This window comes from Salmo trutta, chromosome 35 (assembly GCF_901001165.1).
Source record: "Salmo trutta chromosome 35, fSalTru1.1, whole genome shotgun sequence".
Lineage (NCBI taxonomy): Eukaryota > Metazoa > Chordata > Actinopteri > Salmoniformes > Salmonidae > Salmo > Salmo trutta.
Window position 1 is genome coordinate 8,949,434 of NC_042991.1, and position 22,699 is coordinate 8,972,132.

The window sequence follows — 22,699 nt, forward strand, 5'->3', positions numbered from 1 at the left end:
TGGTTATTAAAGACGTTTCATCCAAGATTATGCAATCATTGCAGGACCCCTGTGTGATCTGATTCGGAAGGCCAAATCTGCCATGGTACAGTGGAACCCAGTGGCTGAAGAGACATTAAAGAAACTGAAAACAGCCCCTGTGTTACGTTCACTGGATTTCTTGAAACCTCTGATTGTACAGACAGATGCATCGGACACTGGAATTGGAGCTGTACTCTCGCAGGAAGTTGAGGGAGAGGAACATCCTGTGCTGTACGTTAGCTGTAAGTTGATCCCCTGCGAAACCAAATATACAACAGTGGAAAAAGAGTCTTTGGCAATCAAATGAGATATGGAGTCCTTGAAATATTATGTTCTGGGCCGCAGGTTTGTGTTGATGACAGCTCACGCTCCCCTTACCCGGATGAAGCACAAAAAGGGCATTAACGACCGGATTGCCCGGTGGTTCCTCTGCCTCCTGATCGGATCGTCCACCGTTCGGGTTCTAAACATGGTAATGCTGATGCCATGTCCCATATGCATGCCATGTTTTCTTCGACCGCTCCGACCACATGGTCAACACTGGAAGGGAAGTTATGTAGAGGTTTCAATCAGCGACAACGATGTACAGCTGTCCCTGATTGAGAGCCATACCAGGCAAATACAAAGAAATACACAACATAGAATGGAACATAGAAATAGAAAATATAGAACATACAACAAAACCCCGAATCACACAAAACAAACACACCCCTGCCACGTCCTGACCAAACTACAATACCAAAATGACCCCTTTACTGGTCAGGACGTGACAATCCTAGTGAACTAAACTCCCTCGGAGTCCCGTAGATCTATCAGGCTTAGGTCACTGCATGTAGAGTAGACCAACTTGCATCTATCAGGCTTAGGTCACTTCATATAGTCCAACCTACATCTACCAGGCCTAGGTCACTGCATATAGACCAACCTACATCTACCGGGCTTAGGTCACTGCATGGAGAGTAGACCAACCTACATCTACCAGGCTTAGGTCACTTCATATAGACCTACCTACAGTACTGTTCAAAAGTTTGGGTCACTTAGAAATGTCCTTGTTTTCCATGTAAACATACATGAAATGAGTAGCAAAATGAATAGGAAATATAGTCAGGACATTGACAAGGTTATAAATAGTGATTTTTAATTGAAATAATTATTGTGTCCTTCAAACTTTGCTTTCGTCAAAGAATCCTCCATTTGCAGCAATTACAGCCTTGCAGACCTTTGGCATTCTATTTCTCAATTTGTTGAGATAATCTGAAGATATTTCACCACATGCTTCCTGAAGCACCTCCCACAAGTTGGATTGGCTTGATGGGCACTTCTTACGTACCATATGGTCAAGCTGCTCCCACAACTGCTCAATAGGGTTGAGATCCAGTGACTGTGCTGGCCACTCCATTATAGACTGAATACCAGCTGACTGCTTCTTCCCTAAATAGTTCTTGCATTGTTCTGTGCTTTGGGTCATTGTCCTGTTGTAGAAGGAAATTGGCTCCAATTAAGTGCCGTCCACATGGTACGGCATGGCGTTGCAAAATGGAGTGATAGCCTTCCTTTTTTTAAGATCCCTTTTACCCTGTACAAATCTCACACTTTACCACCACCAAAGCTCCCCCAGACCATCACATTGCCTCCACCATGCTTGACAGATGGTATGAAGAATTCCTCCAGCATCTATAAAGTTTTTCTGCATCTTACAAATGTTCTTCTTTGTGTTCGGAACACCGCAAACTTAGATTCGTCTGTCTATAAAAAAAAATCCAATCTTCCTCTGTCCAGTGTCTGTGTTCTTTTGCCCATCTTAATCTTTTATTTTTATTGGCCAGTCTAAGGTATGTATTTTTACATTTACATTTAACATTTAAGTCATTTAGCAGACGCTCTTATCCAGAGCGACTTACAAATTGGTGCATTCACCTTATGATATCCAGTGGAACAACCACTTTACAATAGTGCATCTGAATCTTTTAAGGGGGGGGTTAGAAGGATTACTTTATCCTATCCTAGGTATTCCTTAAAGAGGTGGAGTTTCAGGTGTCTCCGGAAGGTGGTGATTGACTCCGCTGTCCTGGCGTCGTGAGGGAGCTTGTTCCACCATTGGGGTGCCAGAGCAGCGAACAGTTTTGACTGGGCTGAGCGGGAACTGTGCTTCCTCAGAGGTAGGGAGGCGAGCAGGCCAGAGGTGGATGAACGCAGTGCCCTTGTTTGGGTGTAGGGCCTGATCAGAGCCTGAAGGTACGGATGTGCCGTTCCCCTCACAGCTCCGTAGGCAAGCTGTGAGGGCATGGCTGTGAGGGCATGGCCAATTAATTAGGGCCGATTTCAAGTGTTCATAACAATCGGTAACCGGCCTTTTTGGACGCCAATTATGACCGATTACATTGCAATCCACGAGGAGACTGCGTGGCAGGCTGACCACCTGTTACGCAAGTGCAGCTTCAAAAGGACCTTGTGGCTGCAAGGAGCCAAGGTAAGTTGCTAGCTAGCATTAAACTTATCTTATAAAAAACAATCAACCTTCACATAATCACTAGTTAACTACACATGGTTGATGATATTACTAGGTTAACTAGCTTGTCCTGTGTTGCATATCATTTATCATCGCAGCCTTCTTCAACTTCGCCAAACGGGTGATCATTGAACAAAAGCACATTCGTGAAAAAAGCACAATCGTTCCACAAATTTACCTAACCATAAACATCAATGCCTTTCTTAAAATCAATACACAGAAGTATATTTTTTTAAACCTGCATATTTTGTTAAAAGAAATGCATGTTAGCAGGCAATATTAACTAGGGATATTGGGTCACTTCTCTTGCATTCAGTGCAAGCAGAGTCAGGGTGTATGCAATAGTTTGGGCCGCCTAGCTCGTTGCAAACTGTGTGAAGACCATTTGTTCCTATCAAAGACTGTAATTAATTTGCCAGAATTTTACATAATTATGACATAACATTGAAGGTTGTGCAATGTAACAACAATATTTAGACTTAGGGATGCCACCCATTCGATAAAATACAGAACGGTTCAGTATTTCACTGAAAGAATAAACGTATTGTTTTCTAAATGACAGTTTCCGGATTTGACCATATTAAGGACCAAAGGCTTGTATTTTTTGTGTTTATTATAATTAAGTCTATGATTTGATATTTGATAGAGCAGTCTGACTGAGCGGTGGTAGGCAGCAGCAGGCTGGTAAGCATTCATTCAAACAGCACTTTACTGCGTTTGCCAGCAGCTCTTAGCAATGCTTGAAACACAGCGCTGTTTAAATTTTGCAAGGACATTTCTAAGTGACCCCAAACTTTTGAACGGCTTAGTTCAACGCATATAAAGCAACCTGCATGTAAACACCTCCGGTCCTACAGGTCTTTATTTATCTGTTAGAAATTAAACTTGCTGACTTTGCAAGACTATAATTCGGGATGTAGTGGTAAAACAAATGTGACTGGGCGCTTTTCACAAAATAAAAGGACAAGTACAGTAAACACCGGTTGTGCATCTTTTTATTTTGTTAATAGTGTTTACCCTCCACTATATTCCTGATTATCTTAGAATACAGTAAGATGGCTCAGAAGATTGTTAGTGTTTAACAAAGCAAAGAGCTATATTGAACAACAACATCTATCTCGACTTCCATTCAAGTGTACTGTACACAGCTCCCAGACACTATATTATGACAAGGCAGTGTTAGACATTTTTGCAATTCAGTGTTGTTGCAATTCAGTGTTGTTGCAATTCAGTTGAAAGCCACATACCTTTAATGTGTCAATAGGTTAATAACAGTCAGATACCCCAAATCTGTCAAACATGGAAATTACATCATTTATTTCCACTGTGTGTAATGTCATGTAACTGTGTTTTACTTTCTATACACACTATATATACATAAAAGTATAAGGACATCCCCTTCAAATTAGTGGATTCGCCTATTTCAGCCACACCCATTGCTGACAGGTGTATAAAATCGAGCACACAACCATGCAATCTCCATAGACACATTGGCAGTAAAATGGCCTTACTGAAGAGCTCAGTGACTTTCAACGTGGCACTGTCATAGGATGACACCTTTCCAACAAGTCAGTTCGTAAATTATCTGCCCTACTAGAGCTGCCCCAGTCCACTGTAAGTGCTGTTATTGTGAAGTGGAAATGTCAAGGAGAAAAAAACAACGGCTCAGGCACGAAGTGGTAGGCCCCACAAGCTCACAGAACAGGACCGCCGAGTGCTGAAGTGCATAGCTTGTAAAAATTGTTTGTCCTCGTTTGAAACACTCACTACCGAGTTCCAAATTGCCTCTGGAAGCAATGTCAGCACAAGAACTGCCTCACACAAGTCTAAGATCACCATGCGCAATGCCAAATGTCGGCTGGAGTGGGGTAAAGCTTGCTGCCATTGGACTCTGGAGCACTGGAAATGCGTTTTCTGGAGTGATGAATCACACTTCACCATCTGGCAGTCCAACTGACAAATCTGGGTTTGGCGGATGCCAGGAGAACGCTACCTGCCCGAATGCATAGTGCCAACTGTAAAGTTTGGTGAGGAGGAATAATGGTCTGGGGCTGTTTTCATGCTTTGGGCTAGGCCCCTTAGTTCCAGTGAAGGGAAATCTTAACACTACAGCATACAAGGACAATATAGACGATTCTGTGCTTCCGAACTTTGTGGCAACAGTTTGGGGAAGTCTCTTTCCTGTTTCAGCATGACAATGCCCCGTGCACAAAGCAAGGTCCATACTGAAATGGTTTGTCAAGATTGGTGTGGAAGAACTTGACTGGCCTGCACAGTGCCCTGACCTCAACCTGATCGAACACCTTTTGGATGAATTAGAACCCCGACTGCGAGCCAGGTCTAATCGACCAACATCAGTGCCTGACCTCAATAATGCTCTTGTGGCTGAATGGAAGCAAGTCCCCGTAGCAATGTTCCAACATCTAGTGTAAAGTCTTCCCAGAAGAGTGGAGGCTGTTATAGCAGCAAAGGGGGGACCAACTCCATATTAATGCTCATAATTTTGGAATGAGATGTTCAACGAGCAAGTGTCCACATACTTTTGAGCATGTAGTGTGTGTGTGTGTGAGTGTGTATGTGTGTGTGTGTGTGTGTGTGTGTGTGTGTTGTGTGCGTGTGTGTGTGCGTGTGTGTGTGTGTGTGTGTGCGTGTGTGTGTGCGTGTGTGTGTGTGTGTGTGTGTGTGTGTGTGTGTGTGTGCGCTTGCATGCATGTACATGTGTGTGTGTGTGTGTGTGTGTTTGAAAAGGTGCATGGTGTCTGAAAAACAGCAGGAGTAGCCCACAAGATAGAAACCCTGTGGCAGGTTATCCAAGTCAGCTTCCAACCTTATTATTTACAGTGTCTTCCTCCATCATGAAATTGATTCCCTCAATTGATCGCTCCATCTAAATACACAATAGCTCTCCCAGGTAGCACACAACAGGGAATCACAGATAAAGGATATAGCCTCACACATAAAGGAGCTGGGATTTTTCCTTTGAGAATAGCAAAGGAAAAATGATGGATGCATCCCTGATCGATGCATCCATCATTATGTTTTTCTCAGGAAGGCCTTTCTAAGAATCAATACAATCAATGGTTGTTATTCTTTGTAATATACAGGTAACTACTAAAATAAAAGAAACATGAGAGATACAGAGTATATAGAAAGCAGGTGCTTCCACACAGGTGTGGTTCCTGAGTGAATTAAGCAATTAGCGTACCATCATGCTTAAATAATTCCCAGTTGCGGATTATTCTGGCTACCATGGCTAGAAGAGATCTTAGTGACTTTGAAAGAGGGGTCTCAAAGGAGTATAGTTTGACCTTTTCACGAATAGTTCCAAATATCTCTAACAGTCACCCCAGCGTGAGTTTATTTATGCGGGTGATGTCAGAAAGCACTCACTGTTCCAACATGTGATTGTTACGCAACAGGACAGTTAACCCATGCTGTTTCAACTTGTCAATTTCAAATTATTTTCTAACAACAGATTGAATTGAGGTGTGTTCCGCCTTCTCATTAATTCACATAAGAAGTAGCCCATTTCACAGTTGCGGAAAATGTATGTTTGAAGCTTTACTAAGCCGGACAAACTTCTCCCTTTGAGGAGAGCCCCAGCTCTTCCCCGGTATTTCCCCCAGATCAAGTATGAAGATATTGCGCATCTCTAGCCAGACCAAGCCTTGCACAAACTTTGTCCCCCCGGCTTATTGTATGGGTGGCACTCGTATTGCCTTCATTGTTGTTTTCCTTACAAATAATAACTTTGGACGTGGGTGCATTCAAAGTTAGTGCCTTATTTTCTTTATATCGTCTTGTCGTTTTTTCTGTAGCATACCGTATGTATGTATGGAGCAAAATGTATTTATTTACTGTTTCATTTAGGTTTTCATGTACTGGTGACAAATCATGCATTCCGATTCTTGCATACATTGTAATGGACACATATGCTGTTTGTAAAAATACTTTTTTGAAGGTTGTACTAATTATGATGAGCTAATGCTAAGCTATTTGTGGTGTTATGTTTGTTGACATCATACAATGCATTCTGGTTGTCTTCTGAGTTCCCAGTTGTCTTGAATGCACTGAAGTTGAAAGTCAGATATTTCCGATTTCCCAGTTCCCAGGGGTTTTGAACACGGCATCAGATTGTAACTTTGGTACCTCAGGGTTGCCACCTCAGACCCCTCTTTCCAGGGGTTTTATATTTATTTAGCGTATAAACCTCTCCTGTGTTTGCCACAAATTTATTGAGAAATCCCCCATCATAGTAACATTTCCTGCATCATATCCCCCCACGATACCTTCCCCCATTTCTAACCCTGATGGACTTGAAAACCCACTACAAATTAAATGAAACCCCCCCACAAACCCTCCTAAAATTGTTTCATCCATGCTTAGCTTTCGCACTATGGTTAGGCTAGGCCGTAGACTTGTATTTGGTGTGATGATCTGTGAGGTGGTAATATTTTACTTGCTTTGTGATTTGACAAAAACTGTAAATTACTTGTCAAGTCATGTGCTCTGGTTCTTATATACACTGTAACACTCGGGCTGACCGAGTATCGCAGCGATCTAAGGTACTGCATCTCAGTGCTAGAGGCATCACTACAGACACCCTGGTTCAAATCCAGGCTGTATCACAACCGACCGTGATTGGGAGTCCCATAAGGCAGTGCACAATTGGCCATTGGCCCAGCGTCGACCGGGTTTGGCCAGTGTAGGCCGTCATTGTAAATAAGAATTTGTTCTTGACTTGCCTGGTTAAATATATATTTTTTAAACTATTACATCAAAGATTTGTAATATGCTGAAAAGTGGCCAAAGTAAATTTATATTTATCAGACAATGGGCGCAGCTATCTTTGACTTTGTTTATTTGTGTCTTATAGTGAAGGGCATTCTAGGATTAAGGAGTTTTCCCTTGTCAAACATAAACAAACATGGCTGACATCATAAAGAATTTAGCTGCTGTTAGCTTAGTTGACACGCAACTATTTTCTAAACAATATTACATTTCTCCCTTGTGCTCACCAGAGATGTGGTACATTTCTAGCTGTTTGGTCGCTAACTTATGTTTTGTTTTTTGTCGGCGCAACCTGTTATTTAGACTGGTTTATGGAATGAGTTTAGCTGTGGATGTGTTCAGTGGGATGTTTGGATGATGAAGTTCGCATTTATATTTTACAATAAAAGATGAAATTGAGGAATAAAGTTGTGAAGACCTTTATTTCCCATCAGCACAAAATGTTGTTTAGATGCTTTTCAGACAACAATGCTGTTTAAACGCCTTTGTCGTCATATGTTCTGTTGCTACTATTCCAATCACATATTTGCGATGGTACGCTAGAGGGACCACTCACCAATGATCACAAATATGGGGGGGGGGGGGGGGGGTCAGTTACCAGATCTCAACCCAATTGAACACATGGGAGATTCTGGAGCGGTGCCTGAGACAGCATTTTCCACCACCATCAACAAAACACCAAATGATTGAATTTCTCATGGAAAAATGGTGTCTCATCCATCCAATAGATATTTGTGCATCCGTAACTTTCTCAATTCATTATTCACGATTCATTCAGGATTATCTGTAATCATGGTAGATCCACATACATTTTATGTAGAAGTGCTTAGAAACCTATTAAATTCATATTATTCAACAAACGTGTCTCCAAAATGACACAATACATTATTTTGTGCCCAATAGAAATTCATGGTAAATAATCTAAAACACATCCAAAAGAAACAAGCTTGATGTAGTCATTGCACGCTACGAATACAGGACCAAATACTTAACTTTTTATTACTTTAATACACATAAGTGAATTTGTCCAAATACCTTTGGAACCCTAAAATGGACTACTAATATGGTTTCATCCATGTTTAGCTTTCGCACTATGGTTAGGCTAGGCCGTAGGCCATAGACTTGTATTTGGTGTGATGATCTGTGAGGTGGTAACACAAATACCCTCAAACTAAAGCTGGCAGTCAGCACTTTAACCTCATAGTAATCCAATACAAAGAGCTTGAGTACAGAGCCAAAACAACAACAAAATTGTCACTGTCCCAATACATTTAGAGCTCACTGTATGTGAGATTGAAGCATTTGTCATCAATATGAGATAATCAAATTAGGCCTACCTATGTAATGCTAAGCAGTATTCCACATAACACAAAAGTTACTGTAAGCTTTGTGCAACGTCCAGAGTAACGTCTACATTACGGTGGCACACACACACACACACCACAGAACACAGACCACCACTGACCTGTAGGTAGTGACAGGCCCGTAGCGAGGGCTTGAGGTCTGTGTGCATCATGGGTTTCTCGAGGTTGAGGGAGGACTTCCTGTAGGCCTCCTTGGCCTGGCTGACGGTCAGCGTGGACCAGGAGCTCCTTTTCATAAACTTCCCCTCCGGAGTCATGGCCATGCTCTCACATGCTGAGCACTTGACATCGTTGTTGCTCTTGGAGGTCTTGAGGGACAGGTCCCCAAAGTGACTGTGGTGCATGGAGTCCGGGTAGCAGTGGGCGGCATGGGCATGGTCGCCATGGTGACGGCTCATGACGCTGGGCGTGCGGTAGGTGCTGTCGCTGTCCAGGTTGTCATCGGAGCTCCAGAAGCCGCCCGCGCCCCCCGAGCGGTGCGTCTTGCGCTCTTTGCTCTTACTTCGCTTGCTGCCATGCTTGGAGCCTCCGTGGTGGCTGTGTTGGGAGCCGCCGTGGTGTCCCCCTCCTCCACCATCACCTTTGGTTCCGTTCATCTTGGACGAGCCCTCCAGGGAGTGGGACTTGGTGAAGAGCTTCTGGACAGAGTGGACAAGGTGGCGGATGCGTCCGGGGCTCTCGCTGCGTTGCTCTGTGGTGGTGGTGGTGGACGTCCTCTGGTACTGCAGTGTGTGGAAGCCGTCACGGTGCAGCGGCAGCTGCTTCTCAAACTGGTCAAGCAGGTTTGCCGGGATGCGGTTGCTCTTGCCGCTGCCCTGGTACTGCAAGACTGAAGTGGTGGGGGCAGCAGCAGCATGGGAGGTGGCGGAGGCGGTGATGGCGGCGCAGTCGTCCCGCGTGGCCGAGTCATAGTACTGGGAACTGTAGTGCATTCTGGGGAAGGTGCTGCTGGAGATGTGGTCAATGGCGGCGCCGCCACCAACACCCGATGAGGGCGCCATGATGACGGGGGACATCATCATGCAGTCAGAGTGGATGGAGCTGCGCGGTGAGTAGCGGTGGTGGTAGTCCATTGGGCAGCTCTCGGTGGGGCTGAGCAGGTAGGAGGAGTGGCGTGACTCAGAGGCTCCGCCATGGTGGCCCATGCCATGGAAGTCTTGAGGATGGTCAAACTGGTCTAGCCCATGGGGCGAGGGGATCTGGTGCTGGGAGCGGCCACCCGATAAGCCCTTCATGTTCCTGGCTGGGGGGACAGGGAGGCGTCTGTCTTCATCGAGGTGTCAAGACGGGGACCAAAGGGAATACTGCTGGTCTGTCAGATACACAGAGGGAGAGGAACAAGATTAATGCTCAGACTGGTGTAAATGCGTTCAGTGACCTTACGTAAGTACAGTAAGTGATCGCTCAAAATCTCCATTAAGACAAGAGCCGCTGTTTCAGCTGCTTTCAAAAACAGCAGCAAGGCAGCTGGCAAATTGTTCCTTTAAATTCTCATGAAATCTAATAAAGATTTTGATCATTTACTTTGAAGATCTACTATCGCACATGTGTCAAACTCATTTCACAGTGGGCCGTGATATGCAGGTTTTTAGCTCCACCCGTGTATTTGATTGATTAATTAAGGTCACTAATTAATAAGGAAATATCCTTTTTATCTATATTTTTCATTGCTGTCTATTTACCACCAGAAAACGATGCTGGCAATAAAACCACACTCAACGAGCTGTACAGGGCCATAAAGCAAACAAGAAAATGTTCATCCAGAAGCGGCACTCCTAGTGGCCAGTGAATTTAATGCAGGAAAACTGAAATCTGTTTTACCTAATTTCTACCAGCATGTCATCTGTCCATAACTCTATCCTCCTGATTCCTGCTTACAAGCAAAAACTCAAACAGGAAGTACCAGTGATGTTATCAATAAAGAAGTGGTCCGATGAAGTGGATGCTAAGCTACAGGACTTTTGATGGCATTGAGGAGTTTACTACATCAGTCACCGGCTACATGAATAAGTGTTTCGATGACGTTGTCCCCATAGTGATTGTGCATACATATCCCAACCAGAACCCATGGATTACAGGCAACATCTGCACTGAGCTGAAGGTTAGAATTGCTGCTTTCAAGGAGCGGGACACTAACCTGGACGCTTATAAGAAATCTCGCTACGCCCTCCAACAAACCATCAAACAGGCAAAGTATCAATACAGGACTAAGATCAAATCCTACTACACCCTCTCTGACGCTCGTCGGTGTGGCAGGGCTTGCAAAATATCACAGGCTCAAATGGAAACCCAGCCACGAGCTGCCCAGTGTCAAGCCTACCAGATGAGCTAATTGCCATCTATGCTTTGAGGCAAGCAACACTGAATGATGCACGAGAGCACCAGTTGTTCAGAACGTTGCAGGGCCAGACAAAATCCAAGGATGCGCATTCAAAGCATGCGCTGACCAGCTGGCATGTTTGTCTTCACTGACATTTTCAACTTCTCCCTGACCGTCTGAAATAACTACATGTTTCAAACAGACCAGCATAGTCCCTCTACCAACAACGCCAAGGTAACCTGTCTAAATGACTATTTCCCAGTAGCACTCTCATCTGTAGCCATGACATGCTTTCAAATCAAATCAAATCACATTTTATTGGTCACATGCACATGGTTAGCGGATGTTAATGCAAGTGTAGCAAAATGCTTGTGCTTCTAGTTCCGACAGTGCAGTAATGTCTAATAAGTAATCTAACAACACAACAACTACATTATACACACAAATGTAAAGGGATGGAATAAGAATATGTATATATAAATATACTGCTCAAAAAAATAAAGGGAACACTTATACAACACAATGTATCTCCAAGTCAATCACACTTCTGTGAAATCAAACTGACCACTTAGGAAGCAACTCTGATTGACAATAAATTTCACATGCTGTTGTGCAAATGGAATAGACAACAGGTGGAAATTATAGGCAATTAGCAAGACACCCCCAATAAAGGAGTGGTTCTGCAGGTGGTGACCACAGACCACTTCTCAGTTCCTATGCTTCCTGGCTGATGTTTTGGTCACTTTTGAATGCTGGTGGTGCTTTCACTCTAGTGGTAGCATGAGACGGAGTCTACAACCCACACAAGTGGCTCAGGTAGTGCAGCTCATCCAGGATGGCACATCAATGCGAGCTGTGGCAAGAAGGTTTGCTGTGTCTGTCAGCGTAGTGTCCAGAGCATGGAGGCGCTACCAGGAAACAGGCCAGTACATCAGGAGACGTGGAGGAGGCCGTAGGAGGGCAACAACCCAGCAGCAGGACCGCTACCTCCGCCTTTGTGCAAGGAGGAGCAGGAGGAGCACTGCCAGAGCCCTGCAAAATGACCTCCAGCAGGCCACACATATGCATGTGTCTGCTCAAATGGTCAGAAACAGACTCCATGAGGGTGGTATGAGGGCCCGACGTCCACAGGTGGGGGTTGTGCTTACAGCCCAACACCGTGCAGGACGTTTGGCATTTGCCAGAGAACACCAAGATTGGCAAATTCGCCACTGGCGCCCTGTGCTCTTCACAGATGAAAGCAGGTTCACACTGAGCACATGTGACAGACGTCACAGAGTCTGGAGACGCCGTGGAGAACGTTCTGCTGCCTGCAACATCTTCCAGCATGACCGGTTTGGCGGTGGGTCAGTCATGGTGTGGGGTGGCATTTCTTTGGGGGGCCACACAGCCCTCCATGTGCTCGCCAGAGGTAGCCTGACTGCCATTAGGTACCGAGATGAGATCCTCAGACCCCTTGTGAGACCATATGCTGGTGTGTTTGGCTCTGGGTTCCTCCTAATGCAAGACAATACTAGACCTCATGTGGCTGGAGTGTGTCAGCAGTTCCTGCAAGAGGAAGGCATTGATGCTATGGACTTGCCCGCCCGTTCCCCAGACCTGAATCCAATTGAGCACATCTGGGACATCATGTCTCGCTCCATCCACCAACGCCACATTGCACCACAGATTGTCCAGGAGTTGGCGGATGCTTTAGTCCAGGTCTGGGAGGAGATCCCTCAGGAGACCATCCTTCACCTCATCAGGAGCATGCCCAGGTGTTGTAGGGAGGTCATACAGGCACGTGGAGGCCACACACACTACCGAGCCTCATTTTGACTTGTTTTAAGGACATTACATCAAAGTTGGATCAGCCTGTAGTGTGGTTTTCCACTTTAATTTTGAGTGTGACTCCAAATCCAGACCTCCATGGGTTGATAAATTGGATTTCCATTGATTATTTTTGTGTGATTTTGTTGTCAGCACATTCAACTATGTAAAGAAAAAAGTATTTAATAAGATTATTTCATTCATTCAGATCTAGGATGTGTTATTTTAGTGTGCCCTTTATTTTTTTGAGCAGTGTATATGGATGAGCGATGGCCGAGCGGCATAGGCAAGATGCAATAGATGATATAAAATACAGTATATACATATGAAATGAGTAATGTTAGATATGTAAAATTATTAAAGTGGCATTATTTTTGAAAGGCTGGTCATGACTCACATCCACACCATCATCTCTGACACCCTGGACCCACTCCAATTTGCATACCACCCCAACAGATCCACAGATGTCGCAATCTCTATTGCACTCCATACTGCCCTTTCCGACTTAAGACAAAAATAACACCTACGTGAGAATGCTGTTAATTGACTACAGCATTCAGTACCATAGTGCCCTCCAAGCTCATCACTAAGCTAAGGACCCTGGGACTGAACACCTCCCTCTGCAACTGGATCCTGGACTTCATGATGGGATGCTCCCAGGTGGTGAGGGTAAGCAACAACACTTCCGCCATGGTCACCCTCAAAACGGTGGCCCCTGCAGGGCTGTGTGCTTAGTCTCCTCCTGTACTCCCTGTTAACCCACGACTGCTTGGCGGCGCACGACTCCAACACCATCACTAAGCTTGCCAATGACACAATGATGGTAAGCCTGATCACCGACAATGATGATACAGCCTATAGGGAGGAGGTCAGAGACCTGGCAGTGAGGTGCCAGGACAACAGCCTGTCCCTCATCAGCAAGACAAAGAAGCTGATCGTGGACTACAGGAAATGGAGGGCCGAGCACGCCCCCATTCACATTGATGGGGCTGTAGTGGAGCGGGTCGAGAGCTTCAAGTTCCTCGTGTCCACATCACTAAGGATTTGTAATGGTCCAAACACACCAACACAGTCGCAAAGAGGGCACGACGTCGCTTCTTTCCCTCAAGAGGCTTAAAAAAAAGATTTGGCATGGGCCCTCAGATCCTCAAGAGGTTCTACAGCTGCCATTCATGACCTCTATATCAGGCAGTGTCAGAGGAAGGCCTTAAAAATGGTCTCCAGCCACCCAAGTCATAGAATGTTCTCTCTGGTACCACACGGCAAGCGGTACCGATGCACCAAGTCTGGAACCAACAGGACCCTGAACAACTTCTACCCCGAAGCCATAAGGCTGCTAAATAGTTAGTTAAATAGTTAACCAAATAGCTTTCCGGACACAAAGGCAACCCAAGAACACAAAGACAACCTGCCTAAATGACTACAGACCCGTTGCACTCACGTCCGTAGCCATGAAGTGCTTTGAAAGGTTGGTAATGGCTCACATCAACACCATTATCCCAGAAACCCTAGACCCACTCCAATTTGCATACTGCCCAAACAGATCCACAGATGATGCAATCTCTATTGCACTCAACACTGCCCTTTCCCACCTGGACAAAAGGAACACTTATGTGAGAATGCTATTCATTGACTACAGCTCAGTGTTCAACACCATAGTACCCTCAAAGCTCATCACTAAGATAAGGATCCTGGGACTTAACACCTCCCTCTGCAACTGGATCCTGCACTTCCTGACGGGCCGGCTCCAGGAGGTGAGAGTAGGTAGCAACACTTCTGCCATGCTGATCCTCAACACTGGAGCTCCACAAGGGTGCGTGCTCAGTCCCCTCCTGTACTCCCTGTTCACCCATGACTGCATGGCCAGGCATGACTCCAACACCATCATTAAGTTTGCAGACGACACAACAGTGGTAGGCCTGATCACCGACAACGACGAGACAGCCTATAGGGTGGAGGTCAGAGACCTGGCCGGGTGGTGCCAGAATAATAACCTATCCCTTAACGTAACCAAGACTAAGGAGATGATTGTGGACTACAGGAAAAGGAGGACCAAGCACGCCCCCATTCTCATCGACAGGGCTGTAGTGGAGCAGGTTGAGAGCTTCAAGTTCCTTGGTGTCCACATCAACAACAAACTAGAATGGTCCAAACACACCAAGACAGTCGTGAAGAGGGCACGACAAAGCCTATACCCTCTCAGGAAACAAAAAAAATTGCCTTGGGTCCTGAAATCCTCAAAAGGTTCTACAGCTGCAACATTGAGAGCATCCTGACTGGTTGCATCACTGCCTGGTAAGGCAATTGCTCGGCCTCTGAACGCAAGGCAGTACAGAAGGAAGTGCGTACGGCCCAGTACATCACTGGGCTAAGCTGCCTGCCATCCAGGACCTCTACACCAGGCAGTGTCAGAGGAAGGCCCTAAAAATGGTCAAAGACCCCAGCCACCCCAATCATAGACTGTTCTCTCTACTATCGCATGGCAAGCAGTACCGGAGTGCCAAGTCTAGGACAAAAAGGCTTCTCTCAACAGTTTTTACCCCCAAGCCATAAGACTCCTGAACAGGTAATCAAATGGCTACCCGGACTATTTGCATTGTGTGCTCCCCCAACCCCTCTTTTTACACTGCTGCTTCTCTCTGTTTATCATATATGCATAGTCACTTTAACTATACATTCATGTACATACTACCTCAATTGGGCCGACCAACCAGTGCTCCCGCACATTGGCAAACCGGGCTATCTGCATTGTGTCCCTCCACCCACCACCTGCCAACCCCTCTTTCGCGCTACTGCTACTCTCTGTTCATCATATATGCATAGTCACTTTAACCATATCTACATGTACATACTACCTCAATCAGCCTGACTAACCGGTGTCTGTATGTAGCCTCACTGCTTTTATAGCCTCGCTACTGTATATAGCCTGTCTTTTTACTGTTGTTTTATTTCTTTACTTACCTATTGTTCACCAAACACCTCTTTTGCACTATTGGTTAGAGCCTGTAAGTAAGCATTTCACTGTAAGGTCTACACCTGTTGTATTCAGCGCACGTGACAAATAAACATTGATTTGATTTGACCATCTGCATTGACCGTTTTTGCACAAACTTTGATTCATCATATATGCTGTTGCTACTGTTTACTATCTGTCACATTATTCCTAGTTATATGTACATATAGTATCTACAGTGGAAGTCAGAAGTTTACATACACCTTAGCCAAATACATTTAAACTCAGTTTTTCACAATTCCTGACATTTAATCCTAGTAAAAATTCCCTGTGTCAGGTCAGTTAGGATCACCACTTTATTTTAAGAATGTGAAATGTCAGAATAATTGTAGAGAGAATGATTTTTCTGCATTTATTTCTTTCATCACATTCCCAGTGGGTCAGAAGTTTACATACACTCAATTAGTATTTGGTAGCATTGCCTTTAAATTGTTTAACTTGGGTCAAAAATTTCGTGTAGCCTTCCACAAGCTTCCCACAATGAGTTGGGTGAATTTGTGCCCATTCCTCCTGACAAAGCTGGTGTAACTGAGTCAGGTTTGTAGGCCTCCTTGCTCGCACACACTTTTTCAGTTCTGCTCACAAACTTTCAATAGGATTGAGGTCAGGGCTTTGTGATGGCCACTCCAATACCTTGACTTTGTTGTCCTTAAGCCATTTTACAACAACCTTGGAAGTATGCTTGGGGTCATTGTCCATTTGGAAGACCCATTTGCGACCAAGCTTTAACTTCCTGACTGATGTCTTGAGATGTTGCTTCAGTATATCCACATTATTTTCCTGCCTCTTGATGCCATCTATTGTTTTGAAGTGCACCAGTCCCTCTTGCAGCAAAACACCCCCACAACATGATGCAGCCACCCCCGTGCTTCACAGTTGGGATGGTGTTCTTCGGCTTGCAAGCATCTCCCTTTTCCCTCCAAACATAACGATGGTCATTATGGACAAACAGTTATATTTTTGTTTCATCAGACCAAAGGACATTTCTTCAAAAAGTACGATCTTTGTCCCCATGTGCAGTTGCAAACTGTAGTCTAGCTTTTTTATGGCGGTTTTGGAGCAGTGGCTTCTTCCTTGCTGAGCAGCCTTTCAGGTTATGTCGATATAGGACTCGTTTTATTGTGGATATAGATACTTTTGTACCTGTTTCCTCCAGCATCTTCACAAGGTCCTTTGCTGTTGTTCTGGGATTGATTTGCACTTTTTGCACCAAAGTACTTTCATCTCTAGGAGACAGAACGCGTCTCCTTCCTGAGCGGTATGACGGCTGCATGGTCCCATGGTGTTTATATTTGCGTACTATTGTTTGTACAGATGAACGTGGTACCTTCAGCAGTTTGGAAATTGCTACCATGGATGAACCAGACGTGGAGGGCTACAATTATTTTTCTGAGGTCTTGGCTGATTTCTTTAGATTTTCCCATGATGTCAAGCAAAGAGGCACTGAGTTTGAAGGTAGGCCTTGAAATACATCCACAGGTACACCTCCAAGTGACTCAAATGATGTCAATTAGCCTTTCAGAAGCTTCTAAAGCCATGACACCATTTTCTGGAATTTTCCAAGTTGTTTAAAGGCACAGTCAACTTAATGTATGTACATTTCTGACCCACTGGAATTGTGATACAGTGAATTATAAGTGAAATAATGTCTGTCAACAATTGTTGGAAAAATGACTTGTGTCTTGCAGAAAGTAGATGTCCTAACCGACTTGCCAAACTATAGTTTCTTAACAAGAAATTTGTGGAGTGGTTGAAAAAATAGTTTTAATGACTCCAACCTAAGTGTACGTAAACTTCCGACTTCAACTGTACCTCAATTATCTCGTACCCCTGCACATCAACTCGATACTGGTACCCCTTGTATATAGCCAAGTTATCAATACTCATTGTGTATTTATTATTACTTTTATTATTACGTGTTTTATTCTTCTAATTCTTCTAAATGTTCTTTCTCTCTGCATTGTTGCTAAGGGCCGTCAGTAAGCATTTCACTGTTAGTCCACACCTGTTGCTTACAAAGCATGTGATGAATAACATTTGATTTTAATCAGTTGTGCTAGCTCTGGAATGTATCAAATACATGGAGCGGTTGGGGGACCCCGAGGACAGGTTTGAAAACCTTTGATCTAAGGGATCCCCCTAAACTGTGTTAGGTGCATGCATTATTGTACTGAACATATTCACCAAACGTGCACTCTCAACTTCATGTTTCCACAATCCACATCCAGCAGCACACATTAAATCACGATGCTCTGAAGGAGGGTCTAAAGAACAGGTGTCAAACTCATTCCACGAAGGGCCGAGTGTCTGCGGGTTTTCGCTCCTCCCTTTTACTTCATTGACGAATTAAGGCCACTAATTAGTAAGGAACTCCCCACACCTGGTTGTCTAGGGCTTAATTGAAAGGAAAAACCCAAAAACCTGCAGACACTAGGCCCTCCACGGAATGAGTTTGACACCCCCTGGTCTAAAGTCTCACGAGGAGAACATGGTGAGTACAAGTTATTACCTATCAAATTGACAATAGTTCCACTCATATCTGAGGCTGACAAGAAGTAATTGAAGCTGTATAGGAACCTGCAGTGCCCCTCCCTCCTGTGTCAGGTCTATTTAAAACAGATGACAGGCTGTTCCGTCTCTGCCACCAGTGCAGCACAACGCCGTGAAGACCGGTTGTGCCCGGCTGACAGGCTCAGGCTAATCATTCTCCAGGCTTTACGGGATCTGGAGAGGCCCACAGGAATGTTTTATCTCTTCTATTTCTCCTCTCATCTCCTCTCCCTTCCATAAGCCTCCTTAAGAGTCCTCCATAAACAAAACCATTGTACTCTACATCAGTTCCTTTTCCACTTCTAGTGCTATACCTAGGAGCTTAGGACTAAAGACATCTTCCATTCTGACAGATAAAAAGCGGCTGCACTAGCAATACACTAACATGAGTATGTACTTGCAACATTTCATTTTGATACAAACTGTTTGCAACAATCCCTTATCACACACCCCGAAAAAATATTTGGGAATTTTCAATAACCAAATATTGCTAAACTGGCTGGGAAATTGCCAAGATGGTCGCACAAAAAGGTTACCAAAGACTTATCATTCTGGAATGTCATTTGAGCAAAATTATACACAATATTGAACAAGAACCCCAAACCAGATGATTAGGAGTATCGGAATCAACTTGTTAATTAATCCTTCTCCTGCTGCAGGAAACCCCTGTCATTAATACATCCACAATCTTACATACTGTTTAGGGACTCTGATCCCTCCACACTGTATCAAAAGAGCCTGAAATAAAATGCACAGTTGTCATGGCAACCACTGCTGAAAACTGAAAAACATAATAGGATTTTCACATCTGTTCAGGAGGACCCTATCATAAAAGAAAATTGTGCAATGTGATACATGTACACTAATGTTCAAAAGTTTGGGGTCACTTAGAAATGTCCTTGTTTTTGAAAGAAATGCAAAAACAAATTGCTCCATTAAAATAACATCAAATTGATTAGAAATACAGCGTAAACATGTAATGATGTAAATGACTATTGTAGCTGGAAATGGCAGATTGTTTTATGGAATATCTACATAGGTGTACAGAGGCCCATTATCAGCAACCATCACTCCTGTGTTCCAATGGCACGTTGTGTTAGCTAATCCAAGTTTATGATTTTAAAAGGCTAATTGGTCATTAGAAAACCCTTTTGCAATTATGTTAGCACAGCTGAAAACCGTTGTCCTGATTAAAGAAGCAATAAAACTGGCCTTCTTTAGACTAGTTGAGTATCTGGAGCATCAGCATTTGTGGGTTCGATTACAGGCTCAAAATGGCCTGAAACAAGAACTTTCTTCTGAAACTCGTCAATCTATTCTTGTTCTGAGAAATGAAGCCTATTCCATGCGAGAAATTGGCAAGAAACTGAAGATCTTGTACTATGCTGTGTACTACTCCCTTCGCAGAACAGAGCAAAGTGGCTCTAACCAGAATAGAAAGAGGAGTGGGAGGCTTTTCTTTCATAAACTCCAAACTAAGTGACCCCAAACCTTTGAACGGTAGTGTGTATAAACTTATACACCATTGTCAGGGTTGTGTACGGCATGTTGCAAGGATTCGTGGAAGTATTGCAGGGGGTCCACAATTATTCTTTTGGAGATTTTATTACATTTTTTATGTGAAATTATTTTATTTTATGAATTTCGCTGGCTGCAACAAAATACCACCGTGGATAACATTTGTATTTCTCTACGTCCAGTATAAAGGAACTTTAGCGTTAGCGCAATGACTAACTAGCGTTAGCGCAGTGACTGTAAGTCTACATGGACAGTTAGCATGCTAGCTGTTCCTGTTCATCCGAGTCTGGGAAAGTAGATAAATGGCTTAATTTGCAAAATCTCAAACTATGATTTTAATATGGAGGAAATTACAGTCATTGGAGCTAATTACAGGTTCTTAGGCGGGCCATCTAAGTGGTAATTTTCAGGATGGAAAACAGTTTCAACTTAAACGACACACTGTTAAAATGAAGTGCTTTGTAACTCAAAACTAGTGGCAACTTTACTGCCAGCAACTTGTAGGAGATGAAACTCTAACTTTGCTGGAGTATTGAAACTCATCATCCTGAGATGTTATGAAACATTACGTCATGTGTTGTAACATCACTTAATCAAGCGTTGTGCAACACCTCGCCAGGGACTGGGAACACTACCGGAAGAGGTTGAAAACACTATTTTGGTGTTTCAAGTCTGTTTAGTGCAGAATTAGATACCTTCTCTTTGGGTGTCATTTTCGCTCTCTAAACTTCTAAACACTATTATGGTGTTTCGAATCCTGTCTAGTGAAGAATTAAATCACTTCTGGAGAATTTTCTTTGAAAACCGTTCTTCGTGATCCATTAGGCCAACACCTCATGGCACAACAAGCTGCTTAATACAAATATAGATGTATACTTTTTTCTTCAAATATGCATACAACATTGTGTAAAATAATCATAAAGTCCACAAAAATTGAATTACCCACAATCCTCTAAAAATAGAGCCAAGTGGAAAGATAGGAAGTGCAAGGAGATTAAAACCAGACTTGTAATTAGTTAAATTACTAAATTGTCTCTATCATTGTTTATCCTCTTATAAAATATACTTAGGCCAACATTTTCAGAAACATATTAAATTGGATTTATTTAAATGAAATTAACAAATCATTGAAACGACTTACATTTTTATCAAGTACATGTTTTTGAAAAAACATTTACCCCTTTTTCTCCCCAATTGGTAGTTACAGTCTTGTCCCATCGCTGCAACTCCAGTATGGACCAGGGGAAGGTCAAGAAACATGCATCCTTTGAAACACGACCATGCCAAACCACAGTTGCTTCTTAACAAACTGCTCGCTTAACCCGGAAGCCAGCCACACTTATGTGTCAGAGGAAACACTGCACAACTGGTGACCAGAGTCAGCTTGCAGGCACCTGACCTGCCACAAGGAGTCTCAAGAGTGCAATGGACAAGGACATCCCGGCTGGCCAAACTCTCCCCTAACCCGGACCAATTGTGCACCGCCTCATGGGTCTCCCAGTCACAGCCAGCTGTGACGCAGCCTGGGATCGAACCCGGGTCTGAAGGGACACCTCAAGCACTGCATTGCAGTCTTAGACCACTGCACCACTCGGGAGGCCCTTGTTGGTTGTTTTTTGAGTCAATTTCAATTCACCTGAGAATATTTTTTTTTTTAGCATGGTCGAGTGTGTAAAGTTCCAATGAAATTCCAATTAAATGTATCATCTTACTGCCCCAGAAGTCAGGGGTCCAATTCCCACTTCCACCTGTCCCACATTCACCCCATCTCTGTCTCCTCCTGTTTCTAATCGGTCAAAATAAAGCAATGCAAATATTAAGGTGGAATTTCACAACAAATACTCTTCATAGGCCATTATCATCAATCAATATTTAGGCAACAAACCATTTGCATTTCTTAACCAATTGATTATATGAGAGACATATAAGAGCCTTTTACATGCACTGAAAACCCCCCAAAAAGTTTTCACAACACTCTTCAAAATACCAATATTCAGATTGAAGAACCTCTGAGTGTTTCAGAGCACATTTATTCTTTTTTTTAAAGCACTTTCTGTGTATCAAAACACTTACATTTGGTTTACATTCAAACACCTTCCAAACACCAGATCTCGGGTTAGATGCACTACTTGTCATGGTTTCTTTACACTATCATGGTGTATTTGAGTCTTTCTATTTTTACACTGCAGTCAGGGAAAATAGAACATTCCAAAGAATGGGCATTCAGGGCACATGTCCATTGATTGTGTTATACTGTTTGAGCAGAGGAATACAGCATTAGCTACGTCAAAATGCAGAAAATTGCTTTAACACTGCAAAATTGACTCTCAGCTCCATGCCAAACTGTAGAATTGCTGGAAATTAGCTTCAAAACTGCAACATTTTTTCTATGCTGCCATGATACCTTTCTAGCTAATAGACCTTCACAGCTAATAGACACACAGTTAACACTTTTTATTTCGCTAACATATGATGGGGGTCCCTGGGTTGCAGGTTTGCCTGGGAGGGGGTCCCATACAGAAACGTTTGAAAACCCCTGCCTTAAGGGATAGACTTCTTCTAACTTCACACACACACATGCAGGCACACGCACACACACCTGTAGAACTCAACAGGTCCTTTGACAGACCATCATAGCAATCATGCCTGACCCTTACCTGCCTGGCTTGATCCCAGCCTGCCCAGTCTCTGACCTTTCCCTACCCGGAGACCTGCTTCCCTGTGACTTCTCTACATGTGACCAACCTACTGAGACCTCCACCTGTGACCTGCTGGCGCCTGGATCTGCCCCTTTCTGTCCTGTC

General features: G+C 43.8%; 1 protein-coding gene across 1 annotated transcript in view; it reads right to left on the bottom strand.

Annotated features, from left to right (window-relative positions):
- The window catches only part of LOC115174562 (disks large-associated protein 2-like), an 87,556-nt gene extending 77,572 nt beyond the window's left edge, over nt 1-9,984 (bottom strand). Inside the window, exon 1 of the mRNA XM_029733222.1 lies at nt 8,787-9,984. Within this exon, the coding sequence (XP_029589082.1) occupies nt 8,787-9,920 (1,134 nt within the window). The 5' untranslated portion in view covers nt 9,921-9,984. The remainder of the gene's footprint in view (nt 1-8,786) is intronic.
- Between the last annotated feature and the right edge of the window lie 12,715 nt (nt 9,985-22,699).